General features: G+C 47.5%; 1 protein-coding gene across 2 annotated transcripts in view; it reads right to left on the reverse strand.

The window, feature by feature from the left end:
* Positions 1-20,645, reverse strand: part of BAIAP3 (BAI1 associated protein 3) — a 395,244-nt gene that overhangs the window by 250,320 nt on the left and 124,279 nt on the right. For both annotated transcript variants that reach the window (XM_073648093.1, XM_073648091.1), the window contains exon 2: positions 3,557-3,697. In XM_073648093.1, the coding sequence (XP_073504194.1) occupies positions 3,557-3,697 (141 nt within the window). The remainder of the gene's footprint in view (positions 1-3,556; positions 3,698-20,645) is intronic.

A 20,645-nucleotide genomic window follows, 5' to 3' on the forward strand; every position in this document is an offset into this window, starting at 1 on the left:
GTAGAAACACAACTTGTCTTGTTTGGAAGAGAAATAATGCTGAGGAGTTGCATCCAAAGAACACTATACCTACTGTGAAACATGGGGGTGGCAACATCATGCTTTGGGGTTGTTTTTCTGCCAAGGGACCAGGACGACTGATCCGTGTACATGAAGGAATGAATGGGGCCATGTATCATGAGATTTTGAGTGCAAACCTCCTTCCATCAGGAAGGGCATTGAAGATGAAACGTGACTGGGACTTTCAGCATGACAATGATCCCAAGCACACCGCCAGGGCAATGAAGGAGTGGCTTCATAAGTAGCATTTCAAGGTCCTGGAGTGGCCTAGCCAGTCTCCAGATCTAAACCCTATAAAAAACCTTTGGAGGGAGTTGAAAGTCCGTGTTGCCCAGCGACAGCCCCAAAACATCACTGCTCTAGAGGAGATCTGCATGGAGGAATGGGCCAACATACCAGCAACAGTGTGTGCCAACCTTGTGAAGACTTACAGAAAACGTTTGACCTCTGTCATTGCCATCAAAGGATATATAACAGAGTATTGAGATGAACTTTTGTAATTGACCAAATACTTATTTTCCACCAAAATTTGAAAAAAAATTCTTTCCAAATCAGACAATGTGATTTTCAGGATTTGTTTTCTCATTTTGTCTCTCATAGTTGAGGTCTAACTATGATGTCAATTACAGGCCTCTCACATCTTTTTAAGTGGGAGAACTTCCACAATTGGTGGCTGACTAAATACTTTTTTTCCCCACTGTACATCTGCGCTCTTATAGACTACAAATAAACCCTTCGTACTAGGATCCCGCCGTAACACTCTCACTATCTGATCCCTATTTTTGCACATACATTTAGTAAGAAGTAGGGAAGCGATATGTGATCGTATGAACGCTCTCAGGCCTTTGTAAAAGCTGTATACAGAAAACTATATAAAGTTTCCAGTGAAGGATATTTGCAAAATAGCTTAATTTTTTATTTACTTCATTTTTTATTGGTCGCTGAAATCAAGAGACCAAAGATCTCACCTTATCCTTAAGAGCTCATGCAGATGTCCATGCAACACAGTCCAAGCAAGGATCGCTATGTGCGGACTGTCAGCGGGTTTCCCGTCCCGAGCATCTTAGCCTTACAGAAATATATGAAGCTGTCACACTTGGGTCAGTCCTTGCATTGCGGGCCTTGATTGGCCCATGTTGCACGGACATCTTCATGAGCCCTAAAGATAAGCAATCATCAGAAAATTACATTTTTTAAATCAGGTTTTTGTGTTACATGTACTTTTAAAGAATTGTTTGCAACATTTTTTTTTCACATTACAATCTTTATTAAGAAAAATAAAAACTAGTAAGCTTGCACTTTTCACACTAGGCCTTTTTTAGACTCATACTTCCTGTACTTTCAAAGTTCACATCAATATAAAAGATAGGGTCGGGTTCTGACCATTGTGGCTATGTACATGTGTTATTTCTTGAAACAATAGGAAGTTAGATTCTAAGAAAGCCCCAGTGGCTAATGTAAAAATTGCAAGATTGCTATTTTTTAGTTTTAATATAGATTATGATAGCTATATAAAAATACATTTAACACAAAAAAATAAATTAAACAATAGGTAATTTTCTGATGTTAGCTTCCTTTTAAGCATATGCAAAGTGATGTACAAATCCATAGACTTTCTGTTGAGCTCATAGACCACTCTACTCAGGCTGAAGCATAAGCTGAAAGCTTCTGCCTCTTTGAGCAAAGTTGGTGGGGAGGGGGGTTTCAGAACTTGGATACCCACCAATCAACATTTACAAAACAGTGGTTATTCTGTAATCAAAAATATTTTACATTTTAGTTACCCAAGGACCAGTAGTATTTTAGTAACAAGGACCAGTGGCGTAACTTGAAGCTCATGGGCCCCAATGCAAAAGCTCCAACGGGGTACCCAAGTATAGTCATGGCCGAAGTGTTGGCACCCTTGAAATTGTTTCAGAAAATGAAGTATTTCTCCCAGAAATTATTGCAATTACATATGTTTCGTTATAAACATGTTTATTTCCTTTGTGTGTGATCGAACACAAAAAAAACAGAGAAAAAAAGGCAAATTGGACATAAGTTCACACAAAACACCCAAAAATGGGCCGGACAAAATTGTTGGCACCTTCAACTTAATATTTAGTTGCACACCTCTTGGAATAAATAACTGCGATCAATTGTTTCCTATAAACATTAACAAGCTTCTTACACCTCTAAACTGGAATTTTAGACCACTAGCTTTTTTATGTCTCTTTGTCAGCAGTGAGGTCCTCCTGGGTCTCCTGCCATAGCGTTTAATTTCATTCAAATGTCGGCGGATAGTTCACGCTGACACTGATGCACCCTGAGCCTGCAGGACAGCTTGAATTTCTTTACAACTTGATTGGGGCTGTGCATCCATCATCCAGACTGTGCTGCGTTGTAACCTTTCATCAATTTTCCCTGCCTTCCATGTCCAGGCCGGGGAGATTATCTACAGTGCCATGGGTTTTAAACTTCTTGATTATGTTGTGCACCATGGACAAGGGAACATGACGATCTCTGGAGATGGACTTGTAACCTTGAGATTGTTGATATTTTTCAACAGTTTTGGTTGTCAAGTTCTCAGACAGTTCTCCTCGCCTCTTTCTGTTCTCCATGCTTAGTGTGGCACACACAGACACACAAAGCAAAGATTGAGTCAACTTCTCTTTTTTATCTGATTTCAGGTGTGATTTTCATATTGTTATTTGCCACAAGTGAGTTTGAACGAGCATCACATGCTTGAAACAAAGTTGTTTACTCACAATTTTGGAAAGGCGCTAATAAATTTGTCCAGCCCATTTTAGGGGTTCTGTGTGAACTTATGTCCAATTTTACTTTTTCTCTGTTTTTTTTGTGTTGTACCAATATACACAAAGGAAATAAACATGTGTATAACAAAACGTGTGTAATTACAATACATTTCTATAAATACTTCTTTTTCTGGAACAATTTCAAGAGTGCCAACACTTTCGACCATGACTGTATTGCAAGTCTTTAATAGTAATGGTCTTTTTATATGGACCAAAGGGACCCTTTGGTCCCCCTAGGCTCCAAACCCGGGTGCAATTGCAACCCCCTGCACCTATTATAGTCACACCCTTGACATGGACTATCCTATACTCTAGCCTCCATTGTGTATGTTCTTTCTTCTCTGCTTGTACAATTCTCCAGCAATAAGCTTCAGGTCGTGTTTGTCTTGGATGTGACATGCACTTCCTTAATACCTTCTGAGATACAATTCCAGCTGCATGTAAATCTGAGAGACTCTCGCATCCACCATCTGAACTGGACACATCCCCGAGGATCACAGCTACGAGCCGCTCTGACATAAACACACAGTTTGATCACTCGGAGTTGACATACATATTTTATGACTGCACATCACCTGTGGCTTTCCTTCCAGACCTCGTACAGAAAGCTCATCCGCTTTTCCTTATTTAGACCACTAACCGTTGTCTTATGAAAGGCGCACACATAAATTCAGATTATATTAAGTCTCCGACGCTTTTACCTGACAGCACTTGTCACCTTGCCGGTCTCCTGCGTTGGCGTGCTGGACTCCGTCTCCGCTCTTCGGCGAAAAGACTGACGATTTTGCACTTGTCTTAGGACGCTGCTTTTAATCTCTAGTAGTGTGGACATCTTGGCTGCCCTGTGGATAAAAGGAAAAAAATTAATTAGTTCAATGATTAAACTTGATCTCTGATGGAATTAACAGTGATATCATCATTTACTTAAATATCTGTAGAGAACATCAGGTTACAAGGCTCTGCACTTAGATAAAAGAAAATCTCATTATTTTTAATATACAAAACTTTCGAGTATGATTAACGTGTTACTGCGGCATTCACAAATCAGCGGTCAGCTCTCCTTTTTCACCATTGTTTTTCCAGATAGAGTTTGAACTTTAGGACTGAATTATTTTCCCTGGTAATTAAAAAAAAAAGCATATGGTTCCCCAAAGCAAACATTAAAATCTGTCCCCATCCTCCTGCACCTGGTTCACACTATACTCACTTGAGAGAGATCATGACACTTCTTCTGGTATCTCATTCTGTTGAACAGTAAGTAATGTTCTTTTTACAAGGAATCTGTTGTAATTAGTGATGAGCGAGTATGTTTTGTTAACCCTTTCGCCAAGTATACTCGGGCGAGCACCGAGTAGTTACAGCTGCTCGGTGATATGTTTGAATCGCTCCCGTGTGCATGATTTGCAACTGTTTGACAAATTTAATACATGTGAGGAATGTCCATTTCTTACACATTCCTCACATGTATTAAAGCTGTCAAACAGTTGCAAATCATGCACACGGGAGCGATTCAACCAGATCACCGAGCAGCTGTAACTACTCGGTGCTCACCCGAGCATACTCGGCGAAAGGGTTAACAAAACATACTCGCTCATCACTAGTTGTAATTTAACATGGAGTGGGGCGGTAGCCGTGGGCGAGGTACTCATCTCTTTAGCCCGGGCACGTTACATGAAAATGGAGGTTCTGGCTGGGTGTGTGGACTTGTGCTGTGAAGGTGCTACGTCCGTGCAGGTTGCATGTAAACAGTGTTGCTGGTTGGTCAGGACCAAATGTTTTACAGTTAAAGCAGGGGGACGACCAGTTTAAAATAAACTTTTTACATAAACTCAAACGTTTCCTTGACAATGAGTAACATTTTCCTCACACAAATTCAATCCCTTTCTCTTCTCTTTGCTTGTCCTCTGTCTTCACTATTAGAGATGGGCGAACCCGTCCAGAAATGTTCAGTGTTCATATAGGACAGTCACTGTCCAGGCAGAACGCTGAACATGGACTGTGTGTGGAAGTCCATCAAAGTGTTCGAGTCTGAAGGTCAGTCCGTGGTGGCACAGAGGAGAGAGTGAGACAGAGAGAGAGATTTTCCTTCAGAGTTCGGGCATTCTTTATTTTCAATGGGGTTCGGGTTCTGGTTGAAGTTCGGGTACTATTCTGGTACCCAAACCGAACTTTTACATAAAGTTCGGGTTGGCTACCAGAACCCAAACTTCCAGCATTCCACGCATCCCTATTTACTATTCCTCACTACTTCACCACAACCCAGCTCAACACTAGAGTTCAGCTAACAAGAGTCCTTTACTCAATCTTCTACTGATGCTCTGGAACTCCCACCAGGGCATTCTCCTCATCTTGTGTACTCAGTCTTATCTGGGCCCTTTACCTTTAGGAGTTATAATAAACTCTGGGCCTTACAGCTAGGCATCCTCTCCCAGGACACATCTCCGATAAATCACTGTCTCTCGGTCACGCTTTCTCTTTTCTGCTCCTGGTCACGCTCTCTCTCTCTCCCGGTCTCCCCTAACTTCTAGGGACACCCAATAAATGTGGCACTGCTCACACCAGACCTTAAGTCTCTTCTCTAGGCACTCCAGGCCCTATCTGATGTCTCAACAGGAAATGGTCTCTTTCCCTTCAGTTTAGCCCCTCCTACTCTGGGCTAGTTCCAAACATTAACTCTTGTTTTCCATATTGTCAAGCAGCACACCTTATCAACATTACTAACACAAGTAACAATCCACATTATACATCTTCAAGGTAGAACGTGGGCAGTATTATGTCCATCTCCTTACAGTAACATGGTGTGGGGCGGTAGCTGTGGGCTAAGTACACTTAATTCACGCTCCGGCATGCTACATGAATACATTGGTATTATAAAACAAAATAGAATAGGGGCGCAAATGGTGCTGTTACCCAATGAAACAATGGTTGAATAATAAAAAGGACGCTCACCTTGTCGTGTTGTGATGATGCACAACACATTTAAGAGCTAATGTGGAGAGCTGCAGATAACACCAACCCTAGCAGGCTTTCCAAAATGTATCAACGAACCGATGTAGAAGAAGAATGTCCGCGCTCCTCTGCATAAAATGATGATCCCGTGTCCGATGGATAGATGTAAGAATTTTATTAAATAAAAGCCACATTCAAACCCATGTCACGGACGTCTTGTCTGCTTCCTCAGTGAGTAGCCATCAGCCATCTGATCCAATTGTATGCCAATGCTTAGTGAGCATGGAAAGATATCATAATGTGCTCTGTTCAATCATAAAGAGATCTGTACAACTGTTCATTACAGCCACACGGTCCTCTATACTCCCTGCACTTCATTTAGATGCAGGGAGGACATGAAGTGCATCTAAATAAAATGCAGGGAAGAAAGAGGACAACACTGCAGGATGAAAAAAACTATATTGCATGAGACCAGTTTTAAAACATGAACCTTTTCAATACCCTAGACCACCATAGATACTACAATTATCCCCTTTACTTCCATACATTACCAGTGAATCAGAACTGTAAGGGAATTTATTAAAAGAAAATTACCTGTTGTTTAAATCATTTTTTTGCGTTACATGTATTTTTAAAAACAAGGGCAATGTTTTTTTTCCACATCATGTTCTTTTAAAAAAATAAAAAACAAAAATGAAATTCTTGGAATTTTCACAGTGGCCACCTAGGCTTTTTTAGACTTGTACTTCCTGTCCTTTCAGGAACAGTTTTCTGCAGGCTCCCTATTATCAGAGTCAGGAGTACGTTGACGGGTAACACCTCTATACACAGCTGATAGCACAAGATCCACCAATCACAATTGGTGATATCACAGCTCCCCTGCTCCTCCTTCTTTGACAATGACCTTTGCACACGGTCATTAGATGCTTCAATACAAAAGTCAGGGTCTGAGCCTGACCATTGTGGCCATGTACATGTATTGTTTCATGAAACATGAATGTTCTCCCTGGGCTCCCAAGATCTCTCCTCAGGACCAAACCCCTTCCAATCCACAAGAAAGAAAATCTTTCCTCTTACCTTCTTGATGGCCAAAATGTTTTCTACCTCAAAGACGTCCTCAGCGGAGACTGGAGCTGGAGTGGTACCTGGATCGTCAGAGAAAGAATTAAGGACAACCGGTTTGAGGAGAGACACGTGAAAGGAGTTGGGGATCCGTAAGGAGGCTGGGAGTTTCAGCTTGTAAGCCACTGGATTTATTTGGTTCAGAATCTCGAACGGACCGATGAACCGCGGACCCAACTTGCATGATGGTATCTTGAGAGGGACATATTTGGAGGAAAGCCAGACCTCCTATGGAGTAATTGCGCTCGGATGGAGAGAAGAGTTTGGAAAAGAAGCCGCAGGACACCATTCGCCCGGACGAGGATTTCTGGGTAAGCACTGCTCCGGCTCCGGAGGAAGAGGCATCAACCTCCAGGAATAACTGTTTATTGCAATCCGGACGGTGTAGCACAGAAGCGGAGGAGAAGGCTGGTTTAAGAGAGATAAAAACATTCTCTGCCTCAGAAGACCACTCCCTGGGATTTGCTCCCTTACGGGTAAGAGCAGAGATGGGAGCTGTCAGGGAGGAGAAATGAGGAATGAAGAGGTGGTAATTAGTGATGAGAGAGCATACTCGCAAGTACTCGGTACTTGCCCGAGCATCTCAGTACTCGAGGTGCTAGGAGCTCGCCGAGTACTTGCTCGGGCGGATGCTAGAGTCCTCTCTCTGCGCCAATCAACATGCAGGGATAGCCTGCCACTCATTGTAATGCCGCAGCCATGGTGGTTGTGGCATTACAGTGATTGGCTAGCCGCACAGCATCATCAGGTCTCTATCAGACCTTGCGCCGCTGTGCTCGTCACAGTCACTCCGGATCAGACAGTGTAGGGAGAGCTGCTGCTGCATCAGGGAGAGATTTGCTTGTGTATTAGGTAGTGTAGGGAGAAAAAAACTTACATTACATATATCCATCTTAACAAACAGTCCTTCTGAGGACTAATCCATCTGCAGAGATATCAGGCAGGCAGTGTATATAGGCAGGCAGGCAGGGTGTATAGCAGACTGCAGTGCATATAGCACAAGAGGCTCCATTCCAGTTCTGCCTTCTGCGGCTGTTAGATATTTATAGAAATAGGCCCAGGTCTCAGAGGCCAGGAATAATTTTTTTTGGATCTTAATCCTCATTATTTGCTTCAAAAGCAATCCAGAGAACACCGTTTTTCTGCGCCATTTGCTTGTTGGCACTGCAGAATACAGCCAGGTCCTTTCCATATTACAGCGCTAGAAATCCAGCTATTTAAAACTGTGTTTTCTCCGTCACACGGATCACTTATACGTTTTCAGAAAATACTGCCATTTCTGGCCTCCATTAAAAATTTCCTTTAGTGTGTCAGTGAAGCAATTCACACCAGTTTGCTGTTCAAACTACTTACCTACAGGCCAGGTATTTAAAACTCTGTTTTCTCCGTCACACGGATCACATATACGTTGTCAGAAAATACTGCCATTTCTGATCTCCATTGAAAATTTGTTTCAGTGTGTCAGTGAAGCAATTGATAACAGATTGCTGTTCAAAATAGTTACCTACAGGCCAGGTATTTAAGACTGTTTTCTCCTTCACACGGAGCACATATACGTTTTCAGAAAATACTGCCATTTCTGGTGTCCATTCAAATTTTTTTTCACTGTGTCAGCGAAATTTTTGACATCGGTTTGCTGTTCAAAATAGTTACCTACAGGCCAGGTATTTAAAACTGTGGTTTCTCCGTCACACGGATCACATATAAGTTCGCTCCAAATTCAGTCATTTGTAGTGAGCGTGGAAGATATTGTCCTCCATTTAAAATGGGCAAGGCACGTGGCAAGGGACGGGGAACTGGACGTGATGGTGATGGTGCATGCAGAGGCCGAGGCCAAGGCCATCGGCAACCTGAAATTGTGCCACAACAAACACCCACATCTTCTCGCCCAACCTTCCTGTCCCAATTCCTAGGGGACCGCAGCACACCACTATTGAACCCAGAGCAGTGTCAAAAGGTTGTTGGTTGGATAGCGGATAATGCTTCCAGTCACTTAGCCACCACCACCACCCTGTCTTACACACGGTCAAGTCTCAGCCGTGAGTCTGGACCGCATATTCCTCACCCTGATCCTCCTTCCTCCCACCATGCTGAATGCCCGGAGACAAATGATCCCACACTTGGACACTCTGAAGAGCTGTTCACTTTTCCATTTATAGATCCACTTGAGAGGAGATCGCATGTAGCGATGCCCAAATATTTGAGCAGCCACGGTCACACAAAGTGAAGATAGGAAAGTGTCACAAGAGGTGGACGATGATGAGACACAATTGCCAGAAAGTCAGGAGGAGGACCAGGGTGCGGAAGTGGAAGACGAGGTGGTGGATGATATAGTAACTGACCCAACCTGGCAGGAGGACATGCAGAGCGAGGAGAGCAGCACACAGGGGGAGGGAGGCAGAGCACCCCAACAGGCAGGAAGAAGCAGTGTGGTGGCTGTAGACAGAAGGCAGGCAACCGTTTCCCGTAACACCAACACGAAGGAAGTTGCCAGTACACCTGCTAGGTCTTCCCGAGTCTGGTTGTTTTTTAAAGACAGGCCAGCATCAGCAGGGGTGGCAAAACGACCATCCTGACCACCACCAGCATGATCAGGCACATGGCAGCAAAGCACCCGACTTTGTGGGCCGAACCCCAGGGTCCAGGAACAGTGTCTGCGGGTGGTACCATTGCTTCTTCCGCTGTTGTGCATGCAAGCCAATACCCTGTCCATGGTGCATAGGAAGATGCCTCCTACCCTGCACCTGTTGTTGCACACTCTCTCTCAAGTAGCAGCATCAGGAAGCACGTCCACGTCCTTGTCCCAGCGCAGCGTTCAGTTGTCCATACCCCAGTCCTTGGAACGCAAGCGCAAATACGCAGCCAAAGCCCCACAGGCCACACTACTAAATTCTCACATTTCACGACTGCTTGTGCTCGAAATGTTGCCTTTTAGGCTCGTGGAGACGGAAGCATTCCGCAACCTGATGACGGAGGCCATCCCTCGGCACTCGGTCCCCAGCCGCCACTATTTCTCCCGGTGTGCCGTCCCCGCATTACACAAGCACGTGTCCCAAAACATTAGCCGTGCCCTCAACAACGCAGTTACCGGAAAAGTCCACCTAACCACGGACACGTGGACAAGTGCTTGTGGGCAGGAATGGTACATCTCGCTGACGGCACAGTGGGTTAACATAGTGGAAGCCAGGACCAAGTCGGACCTTGGGACAGAACACGTCGTCCCGACGCCAAGGATTGCAGGCCCTAGGTCAATCAGGGTTGCCCCCACGGTCTACAGCTCCTGCACCTCATCATCCTCAGCCTCCTCCTCCTCTTCAGCCTCCATCTCCGAAATGACCACATCAGTTACAAGCTGGAAGCACTGCAGCACTGCCTCGGCCAAGCGGCAACAGGCTGTGCTGAAGCTAATATGCTTAGGTGACAAACCACACAATGCTGAAGAGTTGTGGACAGCTCTGAAAGAGCAGGCAGATCTGTGGCTCACACCGCTGAACCTACAGCCAGGCATGGTCATGTGTGACAATGGCCGGAACCTGGTGGCGGCTCTGAGGCGAGGCGAGCTCACACATGTACCATGCCTGGCCCATGTGCTTAACCTCGTGGTTCGGCGGTTTCTCAAATCCTACACGGTGCTTCCGGATCTGCTTGTTAAAGTACGCCGCCTGTTTTCCCATTTTAGAAAGTCACCTACAGCTTCCGCCGCCCTTGCAGTGCTTCAGCAGCGTTTGCAGCTTCTGGCTCACAGACTGGTGTGTGATGTCCCCACGCGTTGGAACTCTACACTGCAAATGTTGGGAAGGATTTGTGAGCAGAAGAGGGCAGTTGTTGAGTACCAGCATCAACAAGGCCGTCAGTATTCAGTTCAGACTCCACACATAAGACCTCAGGAGAGGACATGGATGTCAGACATATGTACCATCCTCCAAAATTTTGAAGACTCCACCAAGATGGTGAGCGGCAATGACGCCACAATTAGCGTCACCATCCCGCTTCTCTGTCTTCTGAAACGCTCTCTGCTCACAATCAAGGAGGATGCATTGCAGGTGGAGCACGATGAGATGGAGCAAGGAACCATACAGGGTGGTTACACACAGCCCAGCCTCATCTCCTCCCAATGTGAATTGGGGAACAATGAGGAAGAGGAGGAGGAGAAAGAACAGGAGCTAGTTTCATGAGCTATAGACGGTACTACCTGCACAGCTGTCATACCGTCTGTTCAGCGTGGATGGCCAGAGGACAGAGAGGAGGAGGAGGAGAGCATTGTCAGTCATCCTCTTGGTGAGGACACGGAAGTCTTGCCTGTTAGTAGTCTGGCACGCATGGCTGAGTTTATGTTACGCTGCCATTCCCATGACCCTTGCGTTCTCAAAATTTTGGGTGACAGTCATTACTGGTTGGTGACACTTCCAGATCCACGCTACAAGGAGAACTTTATATCTCTTATTCTTGAGCCGAACAGTTCTACAAAAATGGGGCTGTACCAGAAGGCCCTTGTTGCGGAACTATTAAAAAAATTCCCATCTGAAAACGCTGGCGGCAGAGGTCACACTTCGTTGGCCAACCAAGGAGTACAGGCGATAGAGGCACAACTTCAATCCAGCAGAGGCAGGGGAACACTGTCAAAGTTCTGGGAGAATTTTCTCAGCCCCTCCCATCGCACAAGCCCTGAGGCGCGGGGTACTCTCACAAGGAGTGCAAAGTTTTGGAAGATGCTGAGGGAGTACCTTGCCGACCGTACCAATGTCCTCCGTGATTTCTCTGTGCCTTATAATTATTGGGTATCCAAGCTGGATACGTGGAATGAACTGGCTCTCTATGCCTTGGAGGTCCTGGCCTGCCCTGCCGCCAGTGTTTTATCAGAGCGGGTTTTTAGTGCCGCTGGTGGAATTATAACTGATAAGCGCATCCGCCTGTCAACTGAAAATGCTGACTCTTATAAAAATGAACAAGGGCTGGATTGGGCCAGATTTCTCAACACCACCGAATGATAGCAGCGTAACATAGACTCAAATCCAGTGTCTTTTCTTGGGAGGTGTATTCCCATGCACCTTTTCACACCCAGACATGGGTATACGCTTCCTGATTTTGGCTATTTGCTCTTGTCCTCCTCTATCTCCTCATCCTCCACCACCATATCACCAGGGTGACCATGGTCCGTGATGTAACACCCACATCATTTTTTTAAAGGGTGTTTATGATGCCCGTAAAAGAAAAATTTTATACAGTATGTTCATGTATACCCCCCAGGGGTAAATGTTTGTCAGCCAATACACTTAGTGCATGGGCATTACAAGTATAGGAGGCCCGCTCCTTTCTAATGGGAACATTTTTTTATGAGGCCCTCCTCCACGTCTCTTCCAAGGGGCAATGGAGTGCCTCCCAATTTTTGGCAACCCTTGCATTCACTGCATAGGCAAACACAATGGGAGACCCACTTCCTAATAATGGGAACATTGTTTTCAGGAGGCCCTCTGGCCTACACGTCTCTTCCAAGGGGCATTGGAGTGCCTCCAAATTTTTGGCAACCCTTGCATTCACTGCATAGGCAAACACAATGGGAGACCCACTTCCTAATAATGGGGACATTGTTTTCAGGAGGCCCTCCGCTTAGTCTCTTCAAAGGGGTATTGCGGTGCATCCAAATTTTCAAAGTGGTATTGGGGTGCGTCCAAATTTTGGGCAGCCCTGGCACTCACTGCATACGCAAACACAGTATAGGAGACCCACTCTTTAGTAAAGGGAACAATAAAACATAGCAAGCTGATGGCTCTCTAAGAATAGTGAGGGCCGACTGCTAGCCCTTTAAGAATAGTAAAGGCTGCCTGATGGCCCTATAAAAATAGGCTTTGTGACTTTCAGAGTCCCTCCTTCATAAATGAAACATGATATGTCTGATGATATCTCACGCACCACATGGCCAGATAAGATTATAAAATGTTAAAATGACATTTCCTAGTGAATGCATTTGTCATGGTTGAAAGTAATGCAAAATTGAAAAAATGCATCAAAAACGCTATGTGTGAACATAGCCCAAGGTGTGGAGGAGCATTTTTGTTTTTGGTTATTTATTTTGCTTTATATACAAGTCATTACCCTGGAAAGGATGTTCCTTAACATATTTCCCAGGAAAATCCATTTTGGTTTCGTTTTGGTATGTTTTATTGTGAGTCCGTAAAAGTGGCGTAATACCTCTGACAACGTTGTTGACAGAAGTGACCTGAAGTCAGAAATGCTTCCAGGTGTCTTCCCCATGCTGTCCCCATGTCATTTGAGCACTGTTCCCATCGATTTGGGTAATTTTTAGGCCCTCTGCAGACCGCCGGGGGGAGCCACCTGAAAAATGCTTGAGTTTACCATAGACTTACATTGGGCTCGTTGCTCGGGTCGAGCACCCGAGTATTCCAATGTGCTCGTCCCGAGCATCGAGCACCCGAGCATTTTAGTGCTCGCTCATCACTAGCGGTAATAGTTAGCAAATCCCAGAAACCGCTGAATAGCCTTCAAGCCCTCCGGTCGGGGCCACTTTAAGACGGCAGACACTTTCTCGGGATCCATCCGCAGTCCAGTCTCAGAGATGGTATACCCCTGAAATGGCAGGGAGGTCTGCTCAAAGAGGCATTTCTCGAACTTAGCATACAGGCGATTCTTCCGGAGCCTCAGCAGGACCTGACGAACATCCCTCCGGTGAGAGGGCAGATCAGGGGAGAACACCAAGCTATCGTCCAGGTACACCACCACGCAGGAATACAGGAGATCTCAAAAGATATAGTTTACTAACTCCTGGAAGATGGCTGGAGCATTACAGAGGCCGAAGGGCATCACGCGGTACTCTTAGTGACTATCCTGAGTGTTGAATGCCGTCTTCCACTCGTCTCCCTGGCGATTACGGACCAGATTGTACGCCTCACACAGGTCGAGTTTAGTGAAGATCTTTGCGCCTTTTAGGCGGTCAAACAGCTCTGAGATGAGAGGCAGGGGTTACTTATTCTTGATGGTAATCTGGTTTAGGCCCCTATAGTCGATACAAGGACGAAGAGAGCCGTCTTTCTTTTTGACGAAGAAGAATCCTGCTCCAGAAGGAGAGGTGGATTTCTGGATAAATCCCCTAGCAAGATTTTCTTCAATGTATTCAGACATGGCATGGGTCTCGGCCAGCGACAAGGGGTAGATTCGCCCGCGAGGAGGTGAAGCACCAGGTATTAGGTCGATGAGGCAATCATAAGGCCTATGAGGTGGTAATGTTTCTGTCTCCTTTTTATCAAAGACGTCTGCATAGGACCAGTGGGGTGCTGGCAGACCAGGTAGGTTAGCCGGTGTAGACGGGGGTCGAGCAGGACGTACCGGAACCAGACAGGTCTTATGGCATTCCTGACCCCAACGGAGCACCTCATCCGAGCTCCAATTCAGGACAGGTTCATGTCTCTGTAACCAAGGCAGGCCAAGCAAGAGGGGATGAGAGAGACTGGACAGTACGTAAAAGGAGATCTTCTCCGAGTGCAGCATTCCCACCTGAAGAGTTACCGGCTCAGTGATCAACAAAATGGTTTCAGGGAGAAGCTTTCCATCCACAGAGGAAACCGCTAAAGGATCCGCCAGACGTATGGTAGGAATCTGAAAACGCTCCACAACGGCCTGTTGGATGAGATTCCCAGCGGCTCCGGAATCCAGATGAGCAGTCTCGAAGAAGCGGGTCTCACCACTGGTAACGGAAATGGACAGAGTCAAGGGCGGAGAGGAAGAACTCTTGCCTAGGACGACCTCTCCGAGCGGTCCTATACACTGGAGTTTCCGGGTCTCACCGGGCAAGAGCGGATCTGATGCTCTATATTGCCACAACAGAAGCAGCTCCCCTCGGCATGACGGATCTCCTGGCGAGACTTGACCATCTTAACTTGATCAATTTGCATAGGCTCTGGAGTAGACACCTGGGGGAGTGCAGGTTGCGAGACTGGACTTTGGAGGACGGGAGCGAGGCGCAGAGGTTTCCTCTCACGGGTCATCTCCTTAGCGCGTTCCAGAAAACGGATGTCAATCCGGGGTAGCTAATGACACCAGGTAGTCCAGAAAGGGAGGTATGTCACGACCGGCTAGCTCATCCTTGATCCGTCTGGAAAGGCCCTCCCAAAAGGTGGACACGAGGGCCTCATTGTTCCAGTCAAGTTCAGATGTGAGGGTTCGGAAACACATGGCATACTGGCCCACAGAGAGACTCCCTTGGTGGAGTCGGAGAAGTGAGGAGGCAGTAGAAGATTTTCGTCCAGGCTCATCGAACACCTTCCAGAAAGCCTCGAGGAAAGCTTGGAGATCGGACATCAGAGGATCCCCTCTCTCCCACAGAGGGTTAAGCCACGCCAACGCCTCTCTGGTGAGGGGAGACAGGATCAATGCCAACTTGGCTCAGTCGGAGGTGAACTGGTGTGCCAGGAGTTCAAAGTGCAGCGTGCACTGATTTCTGAAGCCACGACAAAGGACAGGGTCACCACCAAAACGTGGAGGCGCAGAAAGCCGGGGTCCAAAACCAGGTGCCACAGCGCCACTGGGTTGAGGTGTCGCCGGAGCGGGTGCCGCTTGGTTAGAGGCGGACAAAGTCAGGGTGGACAGCGCATCCAAGCGGGAGTTGACTGTCTGCAGATAAGACAGGATAGTATCCTGTTGGAATCTCTGGCGAGAGACCTCTTGGTACAGGTCTGAGAGCGAAGGAGCCTGGGAGCCACCGGGTTCCATGGCCTGTGCAAACTGTTACGGATCCGGGTGGTGGAACCTCTGTACTGAGATGCAAGGAGGGACCAGAGGGGCGTAACTAAGTGCCAACTCAGACCGACCCTGGCCACACGGCAGCTTAGTCCACTCCGTGAACCAAGGAGGGACCGGGCAGGTGAACCAAGTGCCACTCTGGGACCGACCTTGTGTGAAAGCAGGCGACTCCCACGGGTCAGGTGGCTGAGGCTGACAGGTACAGCGGATGAGCACGGCAGGTAGCCTGACGGGTGATCCGGGTAGGCAAGCAGGCGGGCACGGCAGGTAGCCAGGCTGGCGGGCACAGCTGATAGGCAGGCAGTCGGGCACGGCTGACAGACAGACTGGCGGGCGCTGGAACCTGAGGGCTTAGCACACAAACAACAACCTTGCACAGGCACCTCCATTTTGGAGGAGGTGCTTTAAATAGGAGTGATCCTCCGGCCATTGGCTGGGGACTCTTTAGGACGGCGCGTGCGTCCCCTTTAAGAGGGAGGGAGCGCGCGCGCGCCCTAAGCACAGTGCCTGGGAATCTGCGCGCGGTGCGCGCAACAGCAGCGGGGTAGCTGGAGGACGCCGGACCGGGACCGTGGCGGTGAGGTGAACGGCGTCTCTGCCCGGCAGAGTAGGGAGATGGGGCAAAGTTCCACAAAGTCAACTATCACTGCAGCCCTCCACCAGTCGGGCCTTTATGGCAGAGTGGCCTGACAGAAGCCTCTCCTCAGTGCAAGACATATGAAAGCCCGCATAGAGTTCGCTCAAAAACACATGAAGGACTCCCAAACTATGAGAAATAAGATTCTCTGGTCTGATGAATCGAAAATAGAACTTTTTGCTGATAATTCTAAGCGGTATGTGTGGCGAAAACCAGGCACTGCTCATCACTAGTGTTGAGCCACCCCCGTAGTGTTCGAGTTCGGTTCGGTTCGTCGAACACCCGTGTGTTCGCCGAACTGTTCGTCGAACTGTTCGTCGAACACCTTCGAACACCGTTAAAACCAATGGCAGGCAAACAAAAACACATAGAAACACATAGAAAACACCTTCAAAGGTGTCCAAAAGCTGACAAACTGCTCAGAAGACATAACTAACACATGGAAAAGTGACAAGTACATATAGTCATGCGAAAATAAAAGAGGTGGAGGAGTAAAAGGAGGGGGAGACACAGATATAGGCATGTCATGCCCTTCTAAAATCCAAAAAGTGAGAAGCCGACACGGCCAGTCCGCTCCTGCCCGTGCCACCTCCGTGTCGCCGGGTTTGTGCCAGAGCCGCGGTGAACCCTGACGGCCAGCCCCCCTCTCCCAATACTGGTGCCTGTCCGCTGGTGGGTCGAGCGAGCCCCCCTGTGGTGGAGGCAGCTCTAAGCTTTTTAATTTAAATTGTCTCTCTAATTTGAATGAATACACTTTAAATCCATTTACAAGGATCTATTGGAGGGCAAGTCTCATGCCAGCAGCCGCGGTAATTCCAGCTCCAGTAGCGTCCACTAAAGCTGCTGCAGTTAAAAAGCTTTTATAAGGATCGAGCTCGGCTGTCCACCGCAAGGCATCCTACTGCCAGTCCCAGCCCCTATGCCTTGGGGTGCCTCCTGATGCTCTTCACTAAGTATCCCATGGTCCCGAAGCATTTCCTTTGAAAAAATTAAGTGTCTAAACTACAGGTGGTGCAGCTTGCTTAACAGCCGGGATAATCCGCTTACTAGCAGACACTGCTGCTAGGCACAAAGTATTTCCTGGGCTAGATGCAGTTAAAAATTTGTAATTAGATACTCTCGTTGGATGCTGAGAAAGCATTCCATAGAGTCTCCTGGCACGCCATATATGATTCTCTTAAAAAGCTTGGGGTAGGGGTCTAGGGGACCCTTTTATAGCCAAAATCACGGCCCTGTATCGCAATACGTCACCTAGGCTGAAGATAAATGGAACTGTAGCACCCTGAGGGCTCGGTTGCTAAAGACGTATTGCACCTCACCCAGAGGTGTGATATCTCACTCTCAGGTAAGGATGGAGTGTGGATCAGGACCCGACACCTGCATGCATTACACCACATTGCCGTGGGGCAGGGCGACCAATATGCCCCTGAGATGGGCACGACAGTCCCTGTCCCTGGCTGGAGTGGGGGGAGGGAACACTGAGGAAGGGGAACCCTGTAGTGCAGGAGCAGGGAGGAAGCAGTTCCTGGGTGCATTGAGAAGGGAGTATAAAAGGTGGGCACCATCTTAGTTCAGTGCAGAGAAGTCTGAGCAGAAGTGGCAGGGAGCAGGGGCTCTGCATGAGCTCTGCTCCGGAGGCGGGCCTAGTAACAGAGGCCCAGGCCTGGAAGAGGGAGAAGGAAGGAAGAGGAGCGGAGAAGGCTCCAGGAACGAGGAATGAAGGGATCCCAGGGGTGCGGACGGGCGAGTCGCCACCGCACGCCCGAATCCACCTGCGTGGAGGGGTCAGGCCAAAGGGGGAGACCGGTCCCCGAACTAGTGGAGGCAGGAAACGACCCTCAGCTAGAAACCGGAGGCTCTGACATTTTATGTGGCGCAGCCCCTCGCTACACCCGCTAGGAAGGCACCACATAGGGTCAGGGAAACTGGCGCCAAGTTTACCAAGAGGAGGCCCGAGGCAGCCGGACAGAAGTGTTGGTAAGAAAGGCCAGACAAAGGACACACAAAGGGGGTCCTGTGAAGTGCTCCAAAGTTATCTGGGAGTTGTCTGAGCCCCTCACCTGGTGAGCACAGTACGACGTGGGCAGCCGTTACCTGCAGACGTGGTCTGGATAATAAGAACTGTGAGTAAAGGCCCTGAACTGCATCACTGACTCCGTGTCGTTACTGCTGCTGCCCTGCACCATCACCCCCATCCTCCGCATACACTGCCCTGAGGCTATACTCCTCCCGTGGGGAGTTATGCTACGCTCTGCTGCACCCACAACACCAGCCTCAGTGGTCTGCCCTGTAGCGGCGGTTCACTCTGACCGCAATCCACGGGTGGCGTAGTCGGACATTTAAACATCAAAACCACATAAATAGTTCCGCCACTGGTTTGACCGCCCTGAGCCACGGAACTGGGTCGCCGCCACGAAGACTACAACCACCAGCATCCACCAAAAAGGGTCCGGCTCCGGGTGTCCCAAGGCCCAAGGGGTGCGTCAGAACATTTTCATCACCTTTCACAATCACCAATGGGACAAGGCAGTGATGTCCTCTGTCCCCTCTCTTATACATCCTAGTGACGGAGCACCTGCTCTCATCAATTCGCCATAACCCCAATATTAGGTGGATTGAGGTGGGAGGCACCGAGTACAAGTGCTCTCTATTTGCTGATGATGTCCTAGTATATATCACTCAATCACATATATCCATCCATGCTGTTATGGCTGAAATAGATCACTTTGTTACATGGTAAAATTTTAAAATCAATGCAGCGAAGTCTGAGGCCCTCGATGTCTCCCTCCCCAAATCCATATAGGATTCCATCCAGTCCAACTTTCCCTTTGCCTGGCCCTCACAGGGTATCAAATACTTAGGAATTTCTATTCATAGAGACCTCTCCCATCTATGTTATCTTAATTTTGGGCCCTTTATTGAACAACTCCATACAGACCACGGTTGGCAAGTTAGAACTGTAAGATTCACTACGTGAACCACTGGTGTTTTGTGGAAAAGCACATGTACACTGCGTTCCAAATTATTATACAAAAAGTGTTTAGGAGTGATAAGGGAAGAATTTGTTTGTTTGTCAGTTAAACTCATTGATGGTGATGTGTGTCAGGGCTCTTTATATCACTGTAAGCAATTGCAGACACCTGTGCTAATTAGTTTGGCAGGTGTGTCCAATGAAAGGCAAGACTACTTAAGAAGGCTCTCTCACATTATTAAGCAGCCTACATTTTCTGCCAAAATGGGAAAGAAAAAGGATGTGTCGGCTGCTGAGAAGCAACAAATTGTGGAGTGTTTAGGTCAAGGCATGACTACAATCAACATTGTGCGATGATCAGGATGAAGTGTCTTGGCAATCAAGAAGTATGTAGCTGATTCACAGTACACACGTGTGCGTGCTGATAAGGGCAAATTGAGGACTCTTTCCTACAGGCAATTACGTCAGGTTGAAAGAGCAGCGGCAAAAAAGCCTTGTCATAGCAGCAGACAAGTTTTTGAAGCTGCTTGTGCCTCCAACGTCCCCCGAACAACAAGATGCAGGGTCCTTCAGAGGTTTGCAGCTGTGCATGCGCCATCCTGTCGACCTCCTCTATCCACTTCACACAAGCAGAAACGGCTCCAGTGGGCCAAACATTACATGAAGACTGATTTCAAAACTGTTTTGTTCATGGATGAGTGCCGTGCAGCGCTCGATGGTCCAGATGGATGGAGTGGAGGATGGCTGGTTGATGGACACCCCACGCAAACATGGCTACAGCGCCAACAAGGAGGAGGTGGAGTAATGTTTTGGGCTGGAATCATGGGGAGAGAGATTGTCGGCCCCTTTAGGATCCCTGAAGGCGCTAAAGATGAACTCCATAATGTATGTGGATTTTCTCAAACAGCACTTCCTGCCATGGTTCAAGAAGAAGAACCGTGTATTTCACAGCAAGATCATTTTTCTGCATGATAATGCACCATCTCATGCTGCACATAAAACATCTGCATCTCTGGCTGATATGGGCATAAAAGGGGACAAACTTATGGTGTGACCCCCATGCTCCCCTGACCTCTACCCCATTCAGAACCTTTGGAGCATCATTAAAAGGAGTGTCTATGATGGCGGGAGGCAGTTCACATCTAAGCAACAGCTCTGGGAGGGTATTCTGTCCTCATGCAAAACAATTGAAGCAGAAACCATCCAAAACCTGACAAATTCAATGGACGAGAGAGTTCAGAAGCTCCTTTCGAACAAGGGGTCCTATGTGAAAATGTAACATCACCTAGAATAAAGTTTTGAGTTGAAAACTGTTTGATTTCAGTTTCTAACAACCTGCTAATGCTTATAATTTCAA

The sequence above is a fragment of the Phyllobates terribilis genome, unplaced genomic scaffold, assembly GCF_046119375.1.
Source record: "Phyllobates terribilis strain yellow unplaced genomic scaffold, ASM4611937v1 Scaffold_9__5_contigs__length_417890890, whole genome shotgun sequence".
NCBI lineage: Eukaryota > Metazoa > Chordata > Amphibia > Anura > Dendrobatidae > Phyllobates > Phyllobates terribilis.